Source organism: Pecten maximus, chromosome 2 (assembly GCF_902652985.1).
Source record: "Pecten maximus chromosome 2, xPecMax1.1, whole genome shotgun sequence".
Lineage (NCBI taxonomy): Eukaryota > Metazoa > Mollusca > Bivalvia > Pectinida > Pectinidae > Pecten > Pecten maximus.
Window position 1 is genome coordinate 14,193,914 of NC_047016.1, and position 27,638 is coordinate 14,221,551.

The 27,638-nt window shown below is 36.6% G+C and overlaps 1 protein-coding gene across 3 annotated transcripts in view; it reads right to left on the minus strand.

The window, feature by feature from the left end:
* Positions 1 to 27,217, minus strand: part of LOC117318512 (neuronal calcium sensor 1-like) — a 46,604-nt gene extending 19,387 nt beyond the window's left edge. For all 3 annotated transcript variants that reach the window (XM_033873506.1, XM_033873493.1, XM_033873500.1), the window contains exon 1: positions 26,812 to 27,217. In XM_033873506.1, coding sequence (XP_033729397.1) covers positions 26,812 to 26,875 — 64 coding nt within the window. In that variant the 5' untranslated portion in view covers positions 26,876 to 27,217. The remainder of the gene's footprint in view (positions 1 to 26,811) is intronic.
* Positions 27,218 to 27,638: the final 421 nt, after the last annotated feature.

Genomic DNA, 27,638 nt, shown 5'->3' on the forward strand with positions numbered 1-27,638 from the left:
AACTTTGCTGGAATTGGATGCTAAATCTATTTCTACTAATGAATTTTGTTTCTCCAGGCCGCATTTCACAGATGACTTGTTGTTCTATTATCGAATGATATTACAAAGATCTTATCAACTTGTGGAAGAATTTTATGATTTCTAGCAAGGATAAAACATGTTTTAGATATTTCAAATACTGCTATGTCATTAAATAATAAAGTATAATATCAATAGCAGTGTAAACAAGAGACCTATAACATAATGTATGTCAATATAATGGTCACCAATTTCTTTCATTTCCAAAGAGTAGAAAAGCTGCGAAATGTTCCTACCAACTTGGAATTTAAATTTGATATATGGGCCCAAAGAATTAGAATAACACATTGTTATTGACAATGAAAATGACAGAAACTTTTGATGTAGGTTTGCCTGTTATTGATTCAGGGGAATTCAGAATACGCTGGAAGCATTTTACATAAAACATTGAATTAGTGAATAGCACCATATCTATGAATTTAGTAAAAGATACAGTTACAGATACAGCTGAATATTGAATATTTAATATAGAACTAATTCATACAGCTGATCTGTTCTTCTCAGGCTCATCATTGATGTCAGTGATGTGAATATAGAGCTAGATCATACATGTACAGTTGTCTTGTCCTGCTAGGACTCTTCAGTGATGCCGAGGGCCTCTAGGACTCATTCCTGATGCTGAGGGCATCATACAGCTGTTTTGTCCCTCTAGGACTCTTCAGTGATGCCGAGGGCATCTGAATACAGCTGTTTTGTCCCTCGAGGACTCATTCCTAATGCTGGAGGGCATTGTATAGCTGTTTTGACCCTCTAGGACTCATTCCTGATGCTGAGGGCATCATACAGCTGTTTTGTCCCTCTAGGACTTTTCAGTGATGCAGAGGGCATCATACAGCTGTTTTGTCCTTCTAGGACTCATTCCTAATGCTGAGGGCATCATACAGCTGTTTTGTCCTTCTAGGACTCGTCAGTGATGCTGAGGGCATCATATACCTGTTTTGCGCCTCCAGGACTCATTCCTGATGCTGAGGGAATCATACAGCTGTTTTGTCCCTCTAGGACTTTTCAGTGATGCTGAGGGCATCAACAGCTGTTTTGTCCCTCTAGGACTCATTTCTGATGCTGAGGGCATCATACAGCTGTTTTGTTGATCTTGGACTCTTCAGTGATGCTGAGGGAATCATACAGCTGTTTTGTCCCTCTAGGACTCTCCAGTGATGCCGAGGGAATCATACAGCTGTTTTGTCCCTCTAGGACTCTCCAGTGTTGCCGAGGGAATCATATAGCTGTCTTGTTCATCTTGGACTCATCAGTTATTCTAGGTGCACATACAGCTGTTTTGCCTCTCTAGGACTCTTAAGTGATCCTACAAGCCAAAATTGTGGAAATCCAGAAGAGACAATAAAAAGTGAAATACAACCTGAACATATGTTGATGTGTAGAAGGGGACCATAAACCCTGATTTAATTCATTCTTTTTGTTTGTTGGACAATTTAAAAATGTGTGTATAATTAGTGCCACTATTTGTAAGAATTTCAATGTGAGGTGCAGGGTAATATAAAAAAATATCTCTGCAAATTAGAAGACATCTTGAAAAATTATCGACCAAAAGCAGCAATTACCTAAAGTCAAATTTAAAATGTTTGAGTAAATAATTCAGAAGAGTTTAACTAACAATTGGCTTGAAATTTGTCAGATAGCCATATGAACATTGATAAGTCAAAACTGACCCATCTGTCCCACATGTGTCACTTCCAATTATACATCACTGAAGATGTCCTTATATCCTGTGGTACCTGTGTATAACCAGATTTCAAAATTGTAAAATTTAACAGATGTATGTAATATATGAACTAGCTTCAAATCTTATCTACAATTTGAAAGGTATTTATCCAAATGACCAGGAAGGGGACTCAATGTGGACAAAACTAGGGTCAGATAACTAGTCAAGTTCTATATGGTAGCTGAGTTAGAAATCCTTATGCTTATATCATACTGTTGTGCCATTATCAAAGAGTATGGGACAGCTGTACGCTGTACATATGTATTTAGTACAAGGTTTTTCTTCAGGACAAGTACCTATACAATACATGTAATATTATAGGTATAACCATGATTGATGCAGCCTTGTGTAGTAATTATAAGCTACAGATATATGTGAACACCATATAATATGAAAAAATAGAGAGTTTCATATTAGTGGGAATTTCCCTTTAGCTTAGTGGTAAGATGTCAGCTCACAGATTGCGAGATTAACATGGCTTCCTGTTACATAAAGTATATTTATCTATATCAAAAGCTCTGAACACTATGTTTATGTTTACATCAAATCATTACTTAACCGTATCGGGGATCATCAATGAAAACATGGTGTGGCATGTATTGTGAAGCAATGGTGAAATGATATGTTGCTTTGTGTACCTGTATAGATACATTTCATTAGGTATAAAGGCATCATGATTGTGTCATATAACAAATCAATATTGAAACCATTAGGACTTTGCTATACTACTGTATACACTAGAAGGATGTACACTCACCAACTTCTGTCGTATGCGTTTATGGATTTTTGTGGGCTTTTATCGTAAAGGTAGACACAAAATCAGTATCTCTGGGGTAAAGGTAGAGGCGCTAGATTAATAAATCAGGATGAAACAGAAACATCAATCGGTCACATACGACCAGCTCAGTACTGCTGCATTCCAGAGATAATCATTTGTTATTGTAGCATGATTACAGAAACAGATACAAAGTTTAGAGTTATGTCCCTTAGCTACACTTGTTACCACAAGTGGCCTCTCAGGAATCATTTTCAACAACAAAGGAACAGAGTTTTAGGCTAGAAGTGATCAAACCACAAGATAATTTATGATGTTTCTGTATGATACTACTCTACATACTGAGGAAACTAGAGGTATTGGCATCAAAATTCCATTCAACTCAATATTGCTATTGTAATTTTGAGGCTGACTCAGTTGGTAGAGTCATGATGAATAATCACACTCGAGACCTGGGTTTGATTCCTGTCACAGTGTTCGACAGGAATATATTTTGCTTTGTTCAGGTCATAGAAATGTGAGGCTGGTGCTGTCAGATTAGATGAAGGGAGAACAATATGTATTACTATTGCATTTCTTTGTAATTAATCAATAGAATTCCACAAAGTAGAGTTCTTAAACAGAATTTAACCAGGTATATCCCAATGTTCAATCATGTGGAATCTACTTTCTATTGTCAGCCTATATCATATAATTCTTCTGAATTGAAAATGTAATATACAGAAAATAAACAATGTATTGACACACAATGGATAAGCTGATATAAATATGTCATTATAGAGCCTTTACCTTAGGTCCAGTATCAGTGATACTTCAGACTAATTTACCTGACTTAAAACACAAGTGTAAAATAGATAAAAACACATTGGAAAGTCATGTGTATTTGAATCATGCATCAGGATATTGCAATATTTCTCACTTAGTATCACTTGTGTAAATGTTGATATTCTACCTAATATATAAAGGCACTGATGAAGTATGAGTACACAGTTTTCAACAACTTACCTTCACATACATGTATGTTTTATTTAATATGTGCAAGTACTTAATGTCATAAAAAATCCATGGTAAAACCTGTTACAGCCTCTCTTTTGCTTGATTTAGAGAAAGGAATTATTCAAAAGGGGGAAATGAAAGACAGATATATATACCTAATGTTTTGTGTGGTAATGACCTTGTTTCCTGTTACTATACTAATCATGATTATTGGTAACATATAGCATGTGCAATCAATTATAATCACATTGTAGAAAAATGATACTTTTGTTTGACAGTTTTTCTGTATGGAATGAGTTATGGATTTTGTAGCAGATAAATGGAAAACATGGATTATAGATTTGTGTGAGAAAAGTAAAAAAAAACTCGCTTTATTTACCTCACCCTGGCAGTCCAAAGTATGAGGAAGTTAAATAGCTCACATTTCCCTTAATATTAGCTTGTCCCAAGACAGTGGTAAATTATGATTTTGGTTTTTCATTGTTTAACATCTTATCAACAGCTATGGTCATTTAAGGACAGCCTCCCCTGTGTGCGAGATCCATGCGTGTGGTATATGTGTGTGTGTTTTGGTAGGATTCAGTATGTTTTTGTTTGTCTCCTTGTGATAGAGTGGAACTGATGTTAACTGTACTAGTATCTCACTGAAGTATACTGCCAAAAACACCAAGCTGCACACCTAATCTGCTCAGATTATACTCACAATAGACAAACTAGTCATTTGCTTATTTGTTTGTTGGATTTATTGCCCCATGAACAGCCAAGGTCATTTTGAGGCAGAATCTTCTTGTTGCAGTTTGTTACTACCTCACTTTTTAATGTCCCATCAACTGCTATGGTCATTAAGGACAGCCTCCCCTGTGTGTGGTGTGAAATGCTTGTGGTGAGTGTATGTGTTATGGGAGGCTGCAGTATGCTCATGTCTGATGTCGACTTTATAGCAATAGCTACCTGGACCACACTACAGAAAACACCCAGCAGCACACCCCAACTGGTCACATGTTACAGACACCCAGCAGCACACCCCAACTGGTCACATGCTATTCAATGACACCAAGCAGCACACCTCAACCGGTCACATGTTACTGACAACAGGCAAAACCCAAAGCCTTCCTTACAGGAGTAACACTTAACTATAGGCCAAAAGTGAGAAATTTGTCAAGGAAGATAGTAGGAAGAATAAAGGGTAAAGCTAGAAAGCAGAGAAAAGTTTGTTTGTTTGTTTTTGTTTAACGTCCTACTAACAGCCAGGGTCATTTAAGGACGTGCCAGGTTTGGAGGTGGAGGAAAGCCGGAGTACCCGGAGAAAAACCACCGACCTACGGTCAGTACGTGTACCTGGCAACTGCCCCACCTAGGTTTCGAACTCGCAACCCAGAGGTGGAGGGCTAGTGTTAAAGTGTCGGGACACCTTAACCACTCGGCCACCGCGGCCCCAGAGAAAAGATAATATCCTGTAGGTATAATTCTTATGCCTTACCTGCAGGGCAATGCCAAGCTGAAGTAAATACTAAGTATTATAGACTCTGGTATGTCATGGCCAGGGAACAGAATCTGAAGCCTTCCCTACAGGGGTTGGAGGATCGAGACATTACAAATTTTGCAATGGCCCCAATTGTAGGATTCCCAAGAGGTATGAGTCTTAAGCCCTTCCTGCAGAACAGTGTGCGCTGATTGAGTAAAAAGCTCCCTTCATTTGCCATAACCAGTCCAAAATCAAATGAAGAAGTGCACTGATACTGTACAACCAACCTATGATCTGTGGTGACTGAGGGGAAAGGGCAAGTGTACTGATATTGTGACCTGACAGAGGAGTGGCCCACAGTGAATTATTAAACCATGACATTTACCTTAAGATATATTCAACAGTGTAATACACGAAAACACAGATGGATCTTGGCTTCCATCCTCATATGATCTTCAAATTCCTGCTATTCCCGTTGTACCTGACATATCACCCCCTGTTTTTATACCTGACATATCAATTAAGTCAGCACTTGTTGAGAAAGAGAGATAAGAGCCAACACATAAAACTGATGAGGTTAACTTGAAAGTGCATCCTGATAGTTGGTTAAAAACATTCAACATTCATATTAAATATGACTATTATAAAACTATGAAACTGCTGCAATGATGTCTTCAATTATCTCTTAGCAATAGACCAAAAAACAGTATCTATATAAAGACAAGAAAACTTTTTTATTTTTCAATTTTTGATCAGAATGAATAGAAAACAGAAATTATTTTCAAGTTAGACCATTTATTCTTTCCAAATTATTTACATTTTATCTTTATTTGATGCCTAATTTTGGATGTTGTGAGTCCAACTTGCCAACTTTTCCTTATTGCCCTTGTTGGAGTATTGCTGAGTGGAATAACACTACACCTGACTAGAAAGTAGCTAGCTCAAATATAACTGCTACGGCAGCATCATGTCTTCTGCTACTTAAAATTACTTGAATTCTTCAGGGTAATGGTTGGTTAGCCAGGAAAAAACATAATCTTCGAATTTATATTCTGACCGATTTCAATTAGGAGAAAAACTCAAAATATGATGCAATTGTTAAAAAGATAACTAAATCAATTTTTATTGTTAAGAACAAACATTTCTAAAGGAGGGTTTGTTCCAACAAAAGTACAAATTAATGAAAAATGAAAATTCAGTTACAATGTAGATATGTAATCTAATATCTAGACATCTAATTAAAACAAGTTATAACTTGGTTGGGGATCCATCATGTAAAGTTAAAGATGAAAAGTAGATATCTTATATCTGTGGTTACTGCAAGCATATCCTTAATTAAAGATTATTAGCAACATGTACTTAAGCTATCTGCAACAGGTGTCTATCTATGTTTAACCAAACAGCTGTGTTTGAAGTTTACATTTTATGTTTTATACAGGCAGACATGATTTGAGGCAATCAATAATTAAAAGATAATAAATATTGGAAAATTATTTCAATTTTGTCTTCATTTTTGGAAATCAGTTATTGTTTAACAATGAAAAATAGTTTGTTTTAGCTGTAACTGTAACAATACAAGGGACTGCGATACCTCAGTTAGTTAAAGCCATGTAATGTCCAAGGTGCATTCTTCAACACTTCCTACTCATGTTGGTTTGTGTTTCTAGGAAAACTGAGAAACGGACCAGTCTGTGATATCTGGGTTGTGTTCTTGTGCAAGACGGCATGACTTTACCCTTATTGCTCTGGATGGCATTTGACGAGCTGCCATATGCTCTTCAGTGAAGTAATCACCAACTACTACATCTACATGGAGAGACTACCTTAAAATGACCCTGGCTGTTCCCGGGGCGATAAACCCAACAAATAAAACCATACAAACATAACCAAGGATTATCCTGATATTATGTGTACAGTAAACATAAATGGAACATAACTGCATGTTTTGGGATATTCCTTTTCAGCGCTTTGGTGCCCTGATTACAAGTTCTTTTATTATATTTTATAGCGTAGGTGTGTGCAAAAATGAAGACAATTTTAGCCCATCAAAAATAAAAAGTGCTTTCAGCTTACAAGGTACCTGCAACAAACTTTCAAGCTTGTGTATTGATATCCAACTGCTATAGTAAAATATTCTGTACTCTTACAATTTAAAATCTCTTGTATCTTAATTCTTGTTAAACATACAAAATACACAGTGATACATTTACGAATGAAATAATAGACCCTTAAAGAACAAATGTTTATTTCGTTACAATCAATCTGATTTGAAATTGATTAAACTTTCAAATTAATGGCCCATAGGGGTAAAACAATTTATCTTTTTCAAGCCAAAATCCTGTATTCATTTTGATAATTGAATTCAACTTAGTAAAAACAAATACAGAATGCTTTCTACCAGGGTTTCTCTGTAACTGCTGATAACAGAAACATCAAAGTTGATCTAATCTCACTTCCATGAGTAAAATTAATTCTCAGTTCTCAGGAAGCAATGCTGTTATCTGGCCTCCGTATTTTAGACTTTTGCCCAAAGGCGACACACTGTTACTACATTGTCTGCATGAAGGTTTCAAAGAATACATCGGATGTAATGTAAAATCTGTATACATCAAAGATCTAGAGGTTGTAGAAATCTGACCAACAAGTCTTTTCTGAAACATGCTGTCGACAGAAAGTATTTTTATCACGATACACTTGATGTATCTGCCCACAGCTAACTGCCTCTCCCCTGAGAAAGCCAGCAATCTGGTTTAATATGCCAGAGAGCAGCACACAGATTGAGATTATTGACAGCTCTGCTGCAATACTTTCTGCACCAGACTGGTTCTATCTTGAAAATGCATTATTTTTTTTTTCAATTTACTGTATTTTCAAAGCTTGCATAGGCCCTATTGTTGTACGGTAATACAAATCTCACAGACAGTCATCTCTGCAACAGTGTATAAATTGTTTCCATACTCTAGAAGCATTTTGCCAACCATTTCATGATTATTTCTGAATGTTACCCATACTGGTATCAATATAATACCTCAAACCACTTGATCAGATAAATACCGCGGGATGCGGTGGGGTGGGTTGGGGTAGGGTGGGGTGGGGTAGAGATACAATGTCCAGAAAGGTAGTAAATCATACAGGTGTTTACAAGAGGCCTCATCAAAACTATAGGTTTCCTCCCCATCCATCTGTCTGTCTGTCCATCCATTCACTCAGTTTTCTGCACTTTTCTCAGTCATTCTTCAAGGCATATTGTTGGAAGTTGGTATGTAACTTCAGTATGAGTAGTTACAGATTAAGTTTGAGTTTCAGGTTTTGGTACAATGTCAAGGTCACTTTAGCAATACCCATCATGCTTGTTTAAACTATAAACTTTTTATATTATGGAGACAGGCCATCCCTTATTTGAACAATGAACAATTTGTAATGCAGAGACAGGCCATGCCTTATTTGAACAATGAACATTTTGTAATGCAGAGACAGGCCATCCCTTATTTGAACAATGAACAATTTGTAATGCAGAGACAGGCAATGTCTTCTTTGAACAATGAACATTTTGTAATGCAGAGACAGGCCATCCCTTATTTGAACAATGAACAATTTGTATTGTAGAGACAGGCCATGTCTTATTTGAACAATGAACAATTTGTAATGCAGAGACAGGCCATCCCTTATTTGAACAATGAACATTTTGTATTGTGGAGACAGACCATGCCTTATTTGAACAATGAACATTTTGTATTGTGGAGACAGGCCATGTCTTATTTGAACAATGAATATTTTGTATTGTGGAGACAGGCCATGCCTTATTTGAACAATGCACATTTTGTATTGTGGAGACAGGCCATGCCTTATTTGAACAATGAACATTTTGTATTGTGGAGACAGACCATGCCTTATTTGAACAATGAACATTTTGTATTGTGGAGACAGGCCATGTCTTATTTGAACAATGAATATTTTGTATTGTGGAGACAGGCCATGCCTTATTTGAACAATGCACATTTTGTATTGTGGAGACAGGCCATGCCTTATTTGAACAATGAACATTTTGTATTGTGGAGACAGACCATGCCTTATTTGAACAATGAACATTTTGTAATGCAGAGACAGGCCATGCCTTATTTGAACAATGAACAATTTGTAATGCATAGACAGGCCATGCCTTATTTGAACAATGAACATTTTGTATTGTGGAGACAGGCCATGCCTTATGTGAACAATGAACATTTTGTATTGTGGAGACAGGCCATGCCTTATTTGAACAATGAATATTTTGTATTGTGGAGACAGGCCATGCCTTATTTGAACAATGAACATTTTGTATTGTGGAGACAGGCCATGCCTTATTTGAACAATGCACATTTTGTATTGTGGAGACAGGCCATGCTTTATTTGAACAATGAACATTTTGTATTGTGGAGACAGGCCATGCCTTTTTTGAACAATGAACATTTTGTATTGTGGAGACAGCTAGACCATGCCTTATTTGAACAATGAACATTTTGTAATGCAGAGACAGGCTATCCCTTATTTTAACTATGAACATTTTGCATTGTAGAGCATTGGAACTTGGCACAAATCCCCAACCTATGGTCCATATATGTATGTATGTTATCATTATATATACATATACATTTTAATATATGGACTGCGAGTAAAAATGCCAGAAAATGCCTGCAGATTGTTTTTGTAGATGATAAGAAGAAATAGCATTTGATCCAATTAATACAAAATTTTGCAGCATAACTGCATTAGTTCTCTTAAACATATCACACAAAATGGCTCTCCGTTTTGATAGATGAACATTTATTCAGGCAAGAACTGATGAATTAAGGAAAAAGTTAAAAGATGCAGTATCACAATTGCCATTCATACAATTTAGTTAGTATAACCAAGCTAAAAACCCATCTAGCCTAACAGATATTTAAGATAAGCATGTACCAGTTTATTGCAGCGAAAACAATTTGGGAAGATTCGTCTCCAATCAATTTCTAAAATATTTAAGAGGAGTCAACAAAACAGAGTTATTTCCCTTACATTTACTTCCCTTGTCAATGTATCCCTCTCCTATTTTGATGTTGTTAATTAGTACATTTGCCGACATTTTAACTCTAGTACGTTTTATTTCTCTAAAATTTTGGAGGGGCCACAACAGCTCAGAACATAATTAATCTCAAGTGAAGGGTCTGGTGTCTGTTATTATCTCATGATCAAGGAGATGAGATCACATATCATTACTGCCTTGCACTGTGGTGATAGTATTCTTAGACACTTTACACCAATTATGCTGATAGCATGTGACACGCATCCTATATGTTGTTTACTGAGGTAGCCACCAGCTACTACATAGAGACAATGGGTCAAGCCAACCCTGATTATGCAGCGATGTGAAATTACAGCAAACAAACAAACAGTTCTTTCAAAATGAATTAAATGATATGATTACATGTACAGATATTTAGTGACGTGTGATTATCTAGACATTTGCATTCCCTATGAGAGATTGATAAAGTATTCATATAAGCAGCTATTTCAATGTAGAAATGAGTGTCAACTTTGGTCCTTTTTTGCCTTAAAATTGAATTTTTAAGTTTGGACTGATGCATTTGTAGTAGGCGGGGTCAGGAGACGAGAGTTTGCCACACAAAAGACTTCGCGTTGTGTTATTTTTAGAATGTACTGTTGTACAAGGCCGAAACTTTACAAAATAGAACTTTAACCGTGGCTAACAGTCAACTCCCGGTCTCACCTTCCGGTTCTTTCTCCGGATTAGTCGAAGTGTTAGGAAAGATCCACAACAACACCAGTATAAGTTTTACAAGTTTAATTATGGTTCATGGAGGCAGCCTGTATATAAATCAACAAGTAACAAAAAGTTGTAGATAACCAAAAATAAAGTTCAACATAATAAAACTTAGGTGTAAAGCCAGTAGAAAAATAGTTAACTAAATAAAATACCAACAAAATAAACAATAAATAGACTCAGGAAAAATGGGAACTCAAATATGACCTATGTTAACATAGAGGCTGGAACAGTCACCATGCAGGTGCTTCAGTCAATACCTTAGTGAAGATTACACACCAACCATTGTCCCTAGAACTTGTGACTTGACAAAGCTGTGTCTATAACTCCTAACTATATAAATACTAAGAATACATAGCTGAGCCTACGAGACGGGCCTTACTTCCAACCCCATTCCCTGTGGAAAGACTACATGTCAAACGTTACGAAACCTACATAACTGTGGAGGCAAACAGTACTAATATCCTAATATTACATCACTGACTCCTTAGTTAACAATGTGAAAAATGTCATTAAATATGAAAATTCTGTAAGTATTTCAAACCAAAACATGAAAGACGACATATATCCTTAAAATGTGTAACCTGAAAGGTTGTTACAAGATTTGCTGTACTGTTTTCTCCATTTAGGATAATTCTTACATGATTGTTTGATCCCTTTCTGGGACAAGGCATCTTAAGTTGCAGATATGATAACAGAAAGTTATGCAATGCATTGATGTAGATTAATGGTTAATCTACTTAATGGATGAACAGACGTTTCCATCAGAGTTCATGGTCGACTATCAGTACAGCCACATGTAGGACATTAGTACCACTTACAGTGGCACTGGGGTGTGTATATAGTCAGGAGATTTGTCATCATCCATTAGCAAATGCTGCAGACTGAGTGCTGCCTTTGATCCAATAATGTTCTGCCAATCGAATGAATGTTTATGGCATCAACTGGGGCAGAAATCATTGAAGCAGATCTGGATATTGAATAGATGTTATCTATTTGTGTGGTTCTGATTTCCAACGCAGCCAAACATTGGCGTGACACTGTAAACAGTGCTGAAGGAACAACATCTGTATCTCCGAAGATTACACAGTTATTTTAGAAATATATAAACTGGCCATAACCCATAGCAGAGATAAGGGGATTGAAAAATAAGGTGAAAAAATCACACCTATCTAGCCAATTATTTGTTTACAATGTGGTTTGCTTTTTCAAATGTGACTGTGAATTAAAAGTACTGGCAAAATTTTCTCATGATATTTGGAGCCTGCCATGTATCAGAGTAGTTTCTAGTATAGATATTTACTGTTTACAATTTGGTCAAGTGTAGAGTTGATTACTGCCTGGTTTACCACCTACATGACTATATATATATATGCCCATTGCTATAGGATTTGGCCCATCGATGATAGTCTGTGTTCTTTCGGTAAGAGAGTATATCTCTATGAGTGAAAGAGTATACATCATCACCTTAAAAGATCAGGCTGAATTTCTCTTTTGCTTAGTGGTAGGGTGTACATTCATTTCGAACTAATAGAATCTAACATGGGCCTGTTCTGTGGACAGGAATATCTAAACCCTAGTTTTAAAGCCGGCAAGCACGAGGCTTGAAAGTGCTGGTCAGCAAAACTTTTACACAAGGGATGAGATACCCCTTTCCATGGTACAGGCCCCTGTTTGATTAAAGTAACACATTGTATTGTGAATCTTTTCCATTTATGAAAATCATGAAAATATGTCAAAATTGATGACATTAACAATTTGTGACATGGTAACTCTACATAAAATGATGATGTCACACTATTACTGCGAGTGGTGTCATAGCGTTGGCCAGCTGTCTTTCCATACCTTGTGCGAGATCAATTAATCCCTCCCCTAGCAACCACAGGATCACCCTGTATAGTATGTGAGAATGAGTTATCACATCCCAGGTAAACATGGGATCACGCTGTGAAGTATGTGAGAATAATAGAATCTTTCACACCCTTGGGGGTGAGACAGGGGAATCTCAACCCGAGGGGAAGATTCTAAAGTTGCCAAACACGAGGCTTGTCGACGTGACGTCATTGTACTGTTGCTGTGACGTCATGGTATTGTTGACGTGAAGAAATACAATTGCTGAGAATGTAAGAAGAGCAAGTGTAGCTTGTCTTTTGCCTAGGGTGAGATAAGAAAATCTGACCCCGGTAAAACTGTGGATATCCCTGTCAAGGGTAAGAGAATGAGTTATCACATCACAGGCGAACATGGGATCAGGCTGTGAAGTATGTGTAATAAGACCTTCCTATTATATTTTTTAACCAATAAAAATCAAAACTCACCATCATCAATGTACCATTTGATTGTGTAATGGATGTTTGAAATGAAACAGGATTATGAAACTTAAAACCAACTAACTTTTGCGAATTCTGCATCATGAGTTTGCGGTGATAACCAAAAAAAAGGTAACTTTCAAGAAACAGACTATCTTATACTTTCACTTTAAACAACAGTTATATGAAACATGCTGTAGCCATTTACATGTATACACCTTTGCGATTGTAGATGTTAGTCCCTTTAGATACCATGTGCACACAAAGTCTTGCATTCATGAATTATTTATGAACCCAATTCAGTTATCTGATTGGTTCAATAGATTATGGCTACGGAAAATCTGACAAATACAAGAATTCCACGGAAGTGGATGTGTCGCCTGCACAGCAAGCTAGGATTTGAATTTTAAAAATCAAACTGATCTGCTTTGCAAATCAAAACAAGTTTCATGCAAAATTTGAAACCAGAAAGCACTACATGAAGTTTTAGGTTGATTGACCCAAAGGGAACTGGACAGATTTTCTATTTATTTACAGTGACCTGTGACTTTCGAACCTGAAAAGCAATCCCAAGCAAGCACTTTTGATAAGGAAGTACTATACAAAGTTTGAGTTTAATTGGTCCAAGGGAACTCGAGTTATCAAATGGAAACCAAGTTTCTATTTATAGCAAAAGTGATCTTGACCTTTGACCTTTGAACATAGAAACTTAAAGCCTTTCCAAGCAGGCACTTCCTATAAGAAAGCAATGCATTAAGTTTGAGTTTGATTGGCCCAAGGGATATCTCAAGTTAGCGCAAGCAAACCTATTTTCTGTTTATAGTAGCAAGAACCTGAAAAGCAATCCTAAGCAAGCACTTTTGGCAAGGAAGCACTGTGTGAAGTTTGAGTTTGATTGGCTGAAGGGAACTCAAGTTATTGCATGGAAACCAATTTTCTATTAATACTAACAGTGACCTTGACCTTTGAACCTGAAAAGCAATCCCAAGCAAGTACTTTTGGTAAGGAAGCACTGTGTGAAGTTTGAGTTTGATTGGCTGAAAGGAATTTGATTATTGCATGGAAACTAATCTTCTATTAATCAATCCCAAGCAAGCACTTTTGGTAAGGAAGCACTGTGTGAAGTTTGAGTTTGATTGGCTGAAAGGAATTTGATTATTGCATGGAAACCAATTTTCTATTAATACTAACAGTGACCTTGACCTTTGTCTTTTGAACCTGAAAAGCAATCCCAAGCAAGCACTTTTGGTAAGGAAGCACTGTATGAAGTTTGAGTTTGATTAGCTGAAGGGGACTCAAGTTATTGGATGGAAACCATTGTGCGGACGACAATGCCGCCACAGCTGCCGACATAGTAATACCTATATGTCACCTTTTCAAGGCGACACAAAAATCAGAAACTTCATTTTAAATGTTCTTTGGTTTGTTTGGTAAGATGTCAGATAACAAACAATGTCGACAAATGGGCACAGCCATCTTGGTATACCATTTCTATTTTCCAGCCAAAGAAGAGCTTCATTAATAAGATTGGTAAAAAAAAAATATAGATATTCCTGCCAAAATGAAGGCTTTCAAGCCAATGCTCCCATGGGTCAAAGGCGTGAAATGTAAAGAAGACTCGGTGGGTCAACAATGTTTGAAAACAGGACTGAATAGAACTGATAAATGATAGAAGCAGACTGTATTGATAATGATCAGTAATTGAGTCAAGTTGTTATGAACATGTCGGTCCTACCATGGCTAAGAAATGTAAGACAATGTCCATGCATATTGATAATTAAAACAAGAGGCCCAGAGGGCCTGTATCGCTCACCTGGTTTCATATGAAACAAGAATGATGCTTAAGTATATTTGTCGCTGGTATTGCTATGTCAATATATCATAAGCATTTTATATGGGTACATGCACATTGGTTTCATTGTAATTCTAAAAATGTGAGCTTTTTATGGCAAAAAGTGCATTAATCCATGAAATGAAATTGACTTTTGGCACAACCCCATAGGGTTACCAGTAAAATATGAGCTATATCCATTGCTAAGTTTCAGAGAAGTCGTTTATATCAGTTCAGCCAAATTTGGTGAAATTCCGATCTGTGGTTATGAAGAAGAAGTCAATTGTTGACGGACGGACGAACAGATGATGGACGACGGACGGATGATGGATGCCACAGTATGGCATAAGCTCACCTTGGTCCTTCGGACCAGATGAGCTAAAAATGATGTACCAGAAAATATTAAAGACCAGTAGTGAGTCATCCCAATCTTGATTCATGAAATTCCCAAAGTTACAAGATAGCCTGCAAACAAATTTGGCTGACAGTAAGTATTATACAAGAAATTTCATCACTCAGAGATTGACATATTTACTCAAGGGCAGTTTTTGGTGCAGTGGTAACACACCCGCCTTTTACCTAGGTGATTACCCAATTTGACAAGAAAAGCTAAAGGGAGGTTATAAATACCTGCCAGACTGCGTGGATTTTCTTTGGGTAACTCTGTTTTCTTCCAACTAGTAAGACCCTTTGGGCACTTCCATCCCATTCAACAAGGGTGATTTAATTTATGTAAAGTGATATAACCTGTTCCGCAATCGTTTTAAAATAAATAAAATTTGTATTTATCAAAAATCCTGACCGTAAATATTAAGGTTCTCCATGCTGTAATTTATCACCTACCAAACTATTGCAATGCCAATATCTATTGATTTGGTACAGTCCTATACCCTCCCATCCTCTAGCCCATGGCATTACTTATGCTGTGTACACCTAGCAGTTGTTGGATGTCAGGTCTACTGGGCCTGTATGTTTAGCTGTGTAATGGAGAGGTGAACTCTCGGTTAATGTGGAACAGTTCTAGGACTGCAAAGGTAGAGAATGTATTGTAGATAACTGTCACTCGATCCTCACAAGGATGCTTGTGGCTTGTTATTACACATGAAGTTCATAGCTTTCACCCAGCACTGTATACCTTAATATTACAAATTCTAAATACTTTAATGTACATATTTTAGTGATTATCTTATTTTGGCACTTTTAATCCATAAATTATATGATTGCATTAAGTAACATTTTCATAGTAATTTTTCAAGTCATTATATATACTGAAATAATGTAAACTATTTTATCTTAAATACTAAGTTATATCTAGTTTTTTTTTTATATATATTTTTTATATTTCAGACAAACAGTTAAGAACAATACACTAAAACATAGAGCCCTATGGTCAGGCTCCACCCACCCACCACTTGGTTATATATAGACCTGTTAGAAGGTTGATAACCTTTGGTACATCAATTCTTACAACAGCTGACTTCCCAATGTTTGGTATATGGTAATACCATTGTTACAAACAATGTGTTTATCTTGGAAACAGCCGCACAGTGAGTGAGTGACAGTGAAGACAATCTATGATAAAGGATTCCACACTACTGCCTACATGACATACAGTATCTGTGTAACAACACACAGGTCCATGTATTTACTACTGTAAACAGTCTCCCAGAATATGCTTCCAGACATTGGACTTATATATATCAAACAGTCAGTAAAATATCTAGTGAGAAGTATAGGAAAGTAGATCTGGACTGGGCTGAACGTTAGTGGCCAGGCAGCTCAAATGGTTAGAGAGTCTGTGTCAATAGCTCAGAGCTCCTGGGTTCGAGTCCATGTTGGGTCATTGAAATTTTCCTTTTCTGTTACAGTTGGCATCAACTTAATACCCACAGGGTTGGTATATGGTATTGTGTGTCTTCAGGGTCAAAGACTTTATTGAAGGAGGGAGAAATGTAGGGAAATTGGACTGGGCTGAAGTCAGTGGCCAGCTGGTAGCTCAAATGGTTAGAGAGTCTGTTTAGAGTTTGGAGGTCCCTTGTTCGAATCCTGTGTGAGGACATCGTATTTTCCCTCTCCTGTTACTGAATTATGTTCCCATGGTGACTGAAAACTGAATTCTGGGAAACTCTAATATTCAAATCATCAATTTCTTGCAGCTAATATATTAGAAAAAAAAAGCTGTAGAAAATGAGTTATATGTAAACTTCAAATGACTTTTAGCTGTCAATTGATATGTATCATAATGATGTTTCAAGGTTTGTTTATAGGTTTAATGTCTTAAACCTTTATATCTTAATGGCAACACAGGTTCTTAGGTAAATATGTACATGTAAGACGTGTAAAAATGTAACACGACTTAGCCATACAATCATACTGTTGGAATCCAGTTGTTTGAGAATTTTGGTTTGTTTGGTTTGTTTTTGTTTAACGTCCTATTAACAGCCAGGGTCATTTAAGGACGTGCCAGGTTTTGGAGGTGGAGGGAAGCCGGAGTACCCGGAGAAAAACCACCGGCCTGCGGTCAGTACCTGGCAACTGCCCCACGTAGGTTTCGAACTCGCAACCCAGTGGTGGAGGGCTAGTGTTAAAGTGTCGGGACACCTTAACCACTCGGCCACCGCGGCCCCTTGTTTGAGAAACCAGCAGTCATATTGGAGTGTCCTCATGTGACCTTGGCTGTGGGTTTGGATTAAATCCTGAACAATAACTTTTTTTTAAATGCCAGTAAATTTCACTACATTCCAAACAAAATTGACAACTCTTTCCAGAAATAAAACCATAAATATGATTAACTGACTGACCATATTAAAAATTTAACTTAAATGCGTCACAGTGTAATGACTCATCAAAATGAGATAGCAGAGAATTTAAGGCTGAAATGTTTCAAAACTCTTGGGGTTTCATTTAGAGCAAATATGTGACTAATGGTTTCAATCAGACAGCTTACATTAGCGAAAGATTGAAATTACTGATTTGACACAGAGGTCCATACTTTTGCTGCAGACACAAGTCAAAGTTTTAACTCAAGACACAAGTCTCTGTGTTTTGACTGGAGCCCTGTTCAAGGCGGAGACACAACTGGTAGTCCCTGTGTTTTGACTGCAGGAATTAGTACAGGTTTAAACTGGAGACAAAAGTCCCAAGGGATTGTCTACAGACACCCTGTGTTTTGAATGCAGACACTAGTCAAGGTTTAAACTTCAGGCACAAGTCCGTATTTTGACTGGGGGTATGTACTTAGTCTTGGTAAGAGTCACTTTGTCCATGTTTCGACTGGGGTTACTCATCTATGTAAGAGTCACTTACTTCCGTATATTGACTGGGGGTACTAGTCTTGGTAAGAGAAACTTAGTCCATGTTTTGACTATATCCATTATTCCATATTATCTATAGCTGGAGATGTCTACAAATGGACAATACAACAAATATGTAATACTAGAGGAAAAGTAATGACAGTATAGATTTCAGAAATATGATGTCACAACATGGCCACCTAAAACTGTCCAATGTGAAAATTGTTTTACATGAGAAAAAAACTGATGCATGTATGATTTACATGTAATTGTTTTTGTTGATGATGATGTATGAAGCTTACTCTTCTAAGTCTGACTTCTTACTGGCCTGAGTAAGATTTGAACGGACATGTCAGATTGGTTCATAAACAGCACATATTGCCTCATAAATATTTCATTTTAATGATGCTTTACAATATCTTGAGATTCATCAATGAAACTTTTAATAAGCGATCCAAGAGGAATCTTGGCACCAACCATTGAATGATCTTTATTGAATCTGTGTAGGACACAATCTTTTTCTGTCTCCTCTGAATCATTTGGGGAACGTACATCAGAATCTGAGAAATAAAAAAACTTCAACTAATATCCAAGATGGCAACCTGTTGGCAATTTTGTTTACCCAATCAGACTGAAAATTAAATGGAAACAATAATGAACCAATGGGAACCTACATGTAAAGTTTCGAGCAATATCCCTCCAGTACTCCACAAGAAGCAGTCATAACAAATATCAAAATCTAACACAGCTGCCCCTCAACCATTTTATTACCCTAATCACATTCAAAATTCAATGGGCACAAAGGACAAAGGGTCAAAGGAAAATCTACATATGAAGTTTGAGAAATCCCTCCAGTCCTTCTAAAGAAATAGTAATAACAAGGAATATTGTTTACGACCTTATGGACGACAGATGGACAATTAGACCAAGGACCATGGATGTAGGTCGACTTAAATAGCTAGCCATCTGATGATGGCGGGTTAAAAAGAAGTTGAAATTCCAAAGGTTTCAAATCATATTATAAAAACCGGAAATTATTCACAGTTTTGTAAATGGTCCAGTAGAGTTTGCTTATACCCAGTATTGTAAATATTATATAGGTTGCTTGGAACAACTTGTCCTGATTCTACATATCAACTATAAACATGATCAATCATAAATATATACACAACCTATCCTAATCCAGTCTATACCATTTCAATTTCCTTTTAATTTCCCCTTTACATCATTTAATTTCCTTGCCTCTCTTAAAATACCCTCATCATCGAACCAACTGGATAATCACACAGGCACTTAGTTTTCTAAGTCTCTAAGTCTGGCTAATTTGGATTTCTGCTGACTGCACTTATCAATGCACCAGAATAATTATTTAACTCCTGCAGTATACATGTAAGTTTCAGTTAAAATGATTTTCCAATTAAATGTTGATACAACCACCCTCTATATACATGTACCAAGGGTTATGTTTACATCCACTCTCTGCACCCTGGAATATGTCATGGTGAAAACTGAAGGCTCAGTCACCGCCACCTTGTTGATTAAACAAGAAGACTAGTCCTTACAGTATTTTGAATTAATATGTAAGAGGAAAGTAAGCAGTGAGCCTCCATCAGAGATCAAAGACATGATGCTAATTTAGGCATTGTTCTACCAATTGTACAATATGTACACTACTTACGATTAAAACCTGCCACATTACTCCCGCCTTTTCAAATGTGTCTGCCCACAAACATAGAACAACCCAGATTCTATTGTCAAGAAGCCTCTCATTCTCCTATGGCTTGCACTTGGAGTGGTCAACAGCAACAAATGTAACAGATGCATCCAATGGGGATCGAACCAAGGCCCACAACCCTTGGCTTGCTGGTCCAGGATAGGTTATTTGATGTGTCACACTTGTTAAGACTACATAAGAAAATCAACATGCCACTAAAAAGCTCAGTTACAATGCTTAGTGACACCGGCAATTAATCCAATGACTAGATAACTCAGTAAAAGAATGAGTTTCAGCTCTGTTCTGAAATTCAAATTATCTTCTTATTTCTTGATAAGTCATAATCATATTCTGATGATAAAATAGTTTGAGTACATTTACTATATCTTGCTGCTTCTTGCAAATTAAGGGCCTTTAACACGTAAGTTGTATGCCAATACATAAGTTGTATATAAAACTGTGGTTTGTTTTGAAAGATGTAAATGTTTTATGTCCTATTAACACCAAAGGTCATTTAAGGACACTGTATTAAATGATAGGGCCACTGATGATGCTGTGCTATCACAATGAAATGTCACACTTGGTAAGGGGGCCGCGGTGGCCGAGTGGTTAAGGTGTCCTGACACTTTATCACTAGCCCTCCACCTCTGGGTTGCGAGTTCGAAACCTACATGGGGCAGTTGCCAGGTACTGACTGTAGGCCGGTGGTTTTCCTCTGGGTACTCCGGCTTTCCTCCACCTCCAAAACCTGGCACGTCCTTAAATGACCCTGGCTGTTAATAGGACGTTAAACAAAAACAAAAACAAAAAAAAACAAAAAACACACCTGGTAGCATGACATCCAAACTGGGTAAGCTGAATATTAAGCAGAAAATATCAAATTCTAAATCGTATTGTTTTTGTCTTGGCAAGAGGACATTAGGAAGACTAATATTGTTTAGAAGAGAAAAGGTAAGATACTAAATTTATAGTCACCTCTTACAATCCTACAATGGAGACAGTATACAAGTCTTCTGCAGGGCAGGCGTAACTGTGGTACTGAACATCAGTTGTTTACCTACAGTTTGTATAAATGGGAACTAATACAAAACAAGACATTTACAGGATATCATGCCCTGTACTATAAATCTTCCTGAAAACAGCCCTATCTTCTATTGCTAGTGCTCTCCCTCCACCCTGGTCAGACCTATGTCCAGTAGCTCGCCGCCTGGTCAGCTTATCATTCATCAAAAGATATTCACTCTTTCATAACTGCATCGTCAAACAGCAAGTACGCTTAAAACAAGAACAAAGTTTCCATATTGAAATATACTAGATTATATTTGTTGATGAATTTTAATATTCCTCAATGTACATGTATAGATTTTAGATATAGTATAACGAGTCGATTTGAAGTTAGAAGCTAGTCAGACAATACCTTGCCCTAGACATATAGATGGTAGGAATCTGACGCCTGGATGAAGATGAAAAGTTTATTTACAGTCTTGCCTGTGTAACTGCCATTGATTTTGTTTCCTATAGCTCTCTGTCACAACATATAGTTGAGTAATGTTTAACTATACTGTGGCTGTTCTTCAGCATCAATGCCAGATATATTACACTGCAGTGCTGTCCTGACCGACTGCTCCTCTGGACCCGACATATTGGTTAACCCTGGTGTCCATCCTCACAGGGACCTGGGAATTTGTTGCAGTTTATATTAGGACCAGTTCTAGTGTGTTTATCACATTTTCAGATGTTTTACACCCCTTTAGTGTTTATTATTTAATTTTGATCAGGACCCACAAAACATCTGGAAATGTGCTATACACACTAGGATAGGTCATGATACACAATCTGTAACAGACTCTCAAGTCCCTGTGTCCATTCTCTGTCACTTGTCATTGACAATGCCATACATAGTATCACATTAGAAATATTGACTTGTTGAGCCCCAGCATTACCATATACTAACATATACAGCTTGTTTTCTTCTGATAGTGTCCTCCTAGACACACATCATCCTGTCCTTACAAAACCCTCAACAAACAAGCATTTGACCGAAACCGTTGAACTTTTTACGAAATGTTGATTTGCTTTGTTTTGTTTAACGTCCTATTAACAGCCAAGGTCATTTAAGGACGTGCCAGGTTTTGGAGGTGGAGGAAAGCCGGAGTACCCGGAGAAAAACCACTGGCCTACGGTCATTACCTGGCAACTGCCCCACGTAGGTTTCGAACTCGCAACCACAGGGTGGAGGGCTAGTGTTAAAGTGTCAGGACACCTTAACCACTTGGCCACCGCGGCCCCCTACGAAATGTTGAACAACCACTTTATGACCATCAAGAAATAATGTAGGAATAATATCAAATGACATCAAAGATAAATACACATTACTTACACAAAAGGTATCCAATAATTTAATTTAAGCAGGGAAATAAAGAATTATATCTTCAATGTTTTTTAAACATGAAACAAGAATCCTTTAGTACTTTTCTTTGCCTGTTGTAATTCCATTGTTGGCTTCACATCAATGGGAAATTAAACCACATATGGAAATTTCGGGTTGAAAGGCCAAAAGTAATGAAGATACTTTCATTTTAACATCTGGAAAATAAAAATTCTGCTATAAAAGAATCATATCATTCTATATACTCAATTCACTCTTAAAAGGTTTCAACAAAAGGCTACAGTAAGTTGATCAAATGTATATCTAAGTTCAACATTATCCAGATTTTAGAACCCCCCTCCTCCTCCTCCTCCTCCTTCCATATGCTTCTGTAAAGTTTTCACACAAAAAATGTTAACATTGCCCTGGCATGTATTTACATGAAAGTAGAGCTAGTGTTACAGTTGTATCAGTTTATGTCTAATGGCATGTAATCCTCACATTCAACAACACGCTGAAATACATGACGCTGCTGAGATAAACCAGAAATCATTCTCAAATTCTTCGTTTTCTTTTTATAGTGAGATTTGTTTAACATGAGATTTAACTGGCATGGGGCTTCATTATTTCAGCCATTTTGTTTTGTTAGAATGTCTTGTCCTAGTGTCAGTTGTTATCATGTAATATCAACACAATTCCATATGATGGTGCATTGTAATATTTATTCTATTTTACAGCCAGTGAGATATGACCATATATCATTCTTATAAATTGCTTTATGGTTAAAAACCTTTGTAATTATAACTCATTTTTATAACAGTGTATTTCATTAGTTAATCTAATCACATGTCAGGCTGACAAAACACTGTCACCAGCTTGTGACTGAATCACTTTCTTATAAGGAGCCTCACTTACATTTTGATAGGAGTTATTAGTCCATTTCCTGCAGGTTGCCAGTACAGTGTTAGTGTATTGGGCTAGGATGTTAGTGTACATATTGATACAAATATATATATATATAATCAAATGACATTAACCCAAGGGGAAAATTTCTTCAACTGACAACCACAAGGCTTGGTGAGTGTTTGGGAGCTTTAGTATCTTACCCCGAGGGTTCACATGATGTGATTTAATTATTGACATGATGTCACTAGATTGTTACCATCATGTCATTCAATTGTTTTGATAGGTGAATTCCCCGCCCACCTACCTGTCGTTCCTACCAGTATCACCAATTATATACCTAATGCTGCCAATCTCCCTAGACTTTTATTACATCAAGGGCAGCTCCTTCCATTCTCAAAATATATTATATCACAATAGAAATCTGTTCTTAACCTTTCCATTCGATCACTTCCATCAAACATGAATGAACTTCTTTCTTTCTTTTAATTACTTCTGATTATAAGACATGCTGCCCTCACACTACTGTCATAACATCCATGACATATATCACAGCATTCAGTGAAACAGACACAGCAGTGCCTATATATTGACCAAACACAATGGAATTAAATACAGCCATGTCCTGTTAACCCTAAAACAGGACAGACATATAGTCATTTTGCTGTAGTCTGATTGAGCCATTAGTTCCTAGATATGTTCTGTGTCAATATTTCTCCCGTGGAAATAATCACTGTTGATAAACATTATGTTTGCTAAACAGATCAATAACAATAATTGGTCATGTTGAATTAGATGATGACATGCTCTGTGTACAGCAAATTAGTGGTAGGTGTTGAATCCTGCAGATAGTAATATTAATAATGCTATAGTCAGAGAAATGGATCAGTATTTTGAATTTCTATAAATCATAATTTATCTGTAATCACTGTTAGTCTGCAATGTTGCCATTTTGAAACAAAACCATTTTTCAAAATGAGGTATGTATCCATTACAATGATAACTACAAGAGCTTTGTATCGCAAGGTGGGTAGTGATATGATACATATCACTATATAATAAAGAGAAGCTGATGACCTATCAGATATCTGGTATTCCATCGTACAGTAGTCATGTTTTTTGTTTGTGGTATTTCCGGAATATTAAAGTCTTTGTCTACATTTGTTACAAAAAACATGTTTTGTCCATTTCCCACAAAGCGTTCTTGAACTTAGATAATTTGGATTTGAAAGAACTCCAACAGGCAGCTTTATAAGCCACTAAAATGGCCTTGTCAGCCATGTTGGTTACAACAATATGTAAGTTAACATTGGTCAAGGGAGATCAGTACAATCAAGTATCACTGCATCAATGCACCACTCTGTGATCAAATACGTTGATGCATCGGTGAATTGTTACACCACTAATATCTACATTCATGCATATTGATCTGTGTTCATATAAAAAAAAAAAAAAAAAACCTGTCACATCCTCATGAAATACTCATAAAATTCTGTCATATCCAAACATCAGCAATTTACCCACAACATATATACCACATAACAACATACAACAAACATCAGTTAAACAATAGAAACGTTTGTACAAAAGATGTTTGTATACAATACATAGATGTATAATAGATACCTATATACATGTGTATATAATAGATACCTGTGTATACAATAGATACCTGTGTATACAATATATACCTGTGTATACAATACATACCTGTGTATACAATAGATACCAGTGTATACAATATATACCAGTGTATACAATAGATATCTGTGTATACAATATATACCTGGGTATACAATAGATACCTGTGTATACAATACATACCTGTGTATACAATATATACCTGGGTATACAATAGATACCAGTGTATACAATAGATACCAGTGTATACAATATATACCTGTGTATACAATATATACCTGTGTATACAATAGATACCAGTGTATACAATATATACCTGTGTATACAATAGATACCAGTGTATACAATATATACCTGTGTATACAATAGATACCTGTGTATACAATAGATACCTGTGTATACAATAGATACCAGTGTATACAATAGATACCAGTGTATACAATATATACCTGGGTATACAATATATACCAGTGTATACAATAGATACCAGTGTATACAATATATACCTGGGTATACAATATATACCTGTGTATACAATAGATACCTGTGTATACAATAGATACCAGTGTATACAATAGATACCTGTGTATACAATATATACCAGTGTATACAATATACACCTGTGTATACAATATATACCTGTGTATACAATAGATACCAGTGTATACAATAGATACCAGTGTATACAATATATACCTGGGTATACAATATATACCTGTGTATACAATAGATACCTGTGTATACAATAGATACCAGTGTATACAATAGATACCTGTGTATACAATATATACCAGTGTATACAATATACACCTGTGTATACAATATATACCAGTGTATACAATATATACCTGTGTATATAATATATACCTGGGTACACAATAGATACCAGTGTAATCAATATATACCTGGGTATACAATATATACCTGGGTACACAATAGATACCTGTGTATACAATATATACCTGGGTATACAATACATACCTGGGTATACAGTATATACCTGGGTATACAATATATACCTGTGTATACAATAGATACCTGTGTATACAATAGATACCAGTGTATACAATAGATACCAGTGTATACAATAGATATCTGTGTATACAATATATACCTGTGTATACAATACATACCAGTGTATACAATACATACCTGTGTATACAATATATACCTGTGTATACAATATATACCAGTGTATACAATAGATACCTGGGTATACAATAGATACCTGTGTATACAATATATATTATACCTGTGTACATGTCAAGTTTTGTTTGGTATCATATCACTACAATACAGGAAAGAAGCTGTGAGGTCATAATACCCTGATTCAATACACTGAGATAACTTTTCAATTTGCTAAAAACCCTAGATAGTTGAGACTGGCCAAAAATTTAATAACTCGTCCAAATCACCATTATCGGGAGGCACACTTGTTGGCAAGATACAGCCATATATACTTCGCCGATAACAAATCGTTATATCACTTCCTTGGCTAAAAGATAGTTCTAGTAATACGATTTTATAATGCTTAACTCAGAAAACACTATTTGTATTATTGATATCAAAAGTTACTGAAAAGATCCATTATGAAGTTTTGATAACGACACAAGGACGAATTTCACGGGGAAACATCATACGCGGACTTACAATAGCATATACTCCATATCTATGTATCTTTGTAAAATGTAGAGTGTAATATAAAGCTGATGAAGAAGCATTGTATGTAAAGTACATTTTACCCGAGTTTAACACCAATCTGCCGTGCGTACATATTACTTTTTGACGGTATACTACTCAACACATCTGGCAGCGCCAAGGCGGGGGAGGTCACACGCGCCTAACAACAGAAGAAGCCTCAGGGGGGGGGGGGGGGGGGGGGGGGAGTCAAAATTAGGTCGAGTTATGTACTTACAATAAGTTCGCTTCCTCAGTTCCACAACCTCCTCCTGTTTCAGTTTACTATTCCTTTTCCCCATGACTGGGACTGTTAAATGTCACCATTCCAAAATCCTAGAGGGGAAACACAAGTTGCTGTCCCAAGTTGTTCCGTTGTCAAAATCGTTTGTCGTCTGTGAGTTTTTTTACGAAATATATCTCCAATGATGATTGTTGCTACATAGTAACGAGAAATGATACGGAACGTGGATGCTCCCAAAATAACGAGCCCTGGAGAAACACGATCTCTTTACTTCATACTTCCACAAAATGATGGCGCGCACACAGCGATCGAGAGGATTGGGGTAAAGAGCAGACGACGTGTGTTCAGGATATTGTGCTGTGGCTCTGCATCTGGGAGCGCGCCAAGAGGTGCGATAAGGGCCACACGAGCTTTACACGTACAGATATTGCAGCTTGAGGTGCAAAAAGGAAAAAAAATGGTCACAACAGTTTCATGCTGTAGAAGTGTTATTGGCGAGCAAACATTTTAGGCACCAAAGAGAGTAGAAATATTTTGTTTATATATATAAATCCATCCCTGTGTCGCCGTATTGATTTTCGTAATACATGTGGGAATTTTGTCGCTTTCCGGAACAGTATCATCTGTTCAGACAGTTTGCACACGTGTGACTGAGAGGCAGTGTACCGATATTGTACTTCAATTTTAGTATTGCATTTCTATTGGAATATATTTCATTTCATTGCCTAGTAGACATTGTATAGCATTGTCTTATATCTCAGCATTGTACAAAAACAGTGCACTAATTCTTACAATTAACTTTGTAATGCATTGCATTCTCA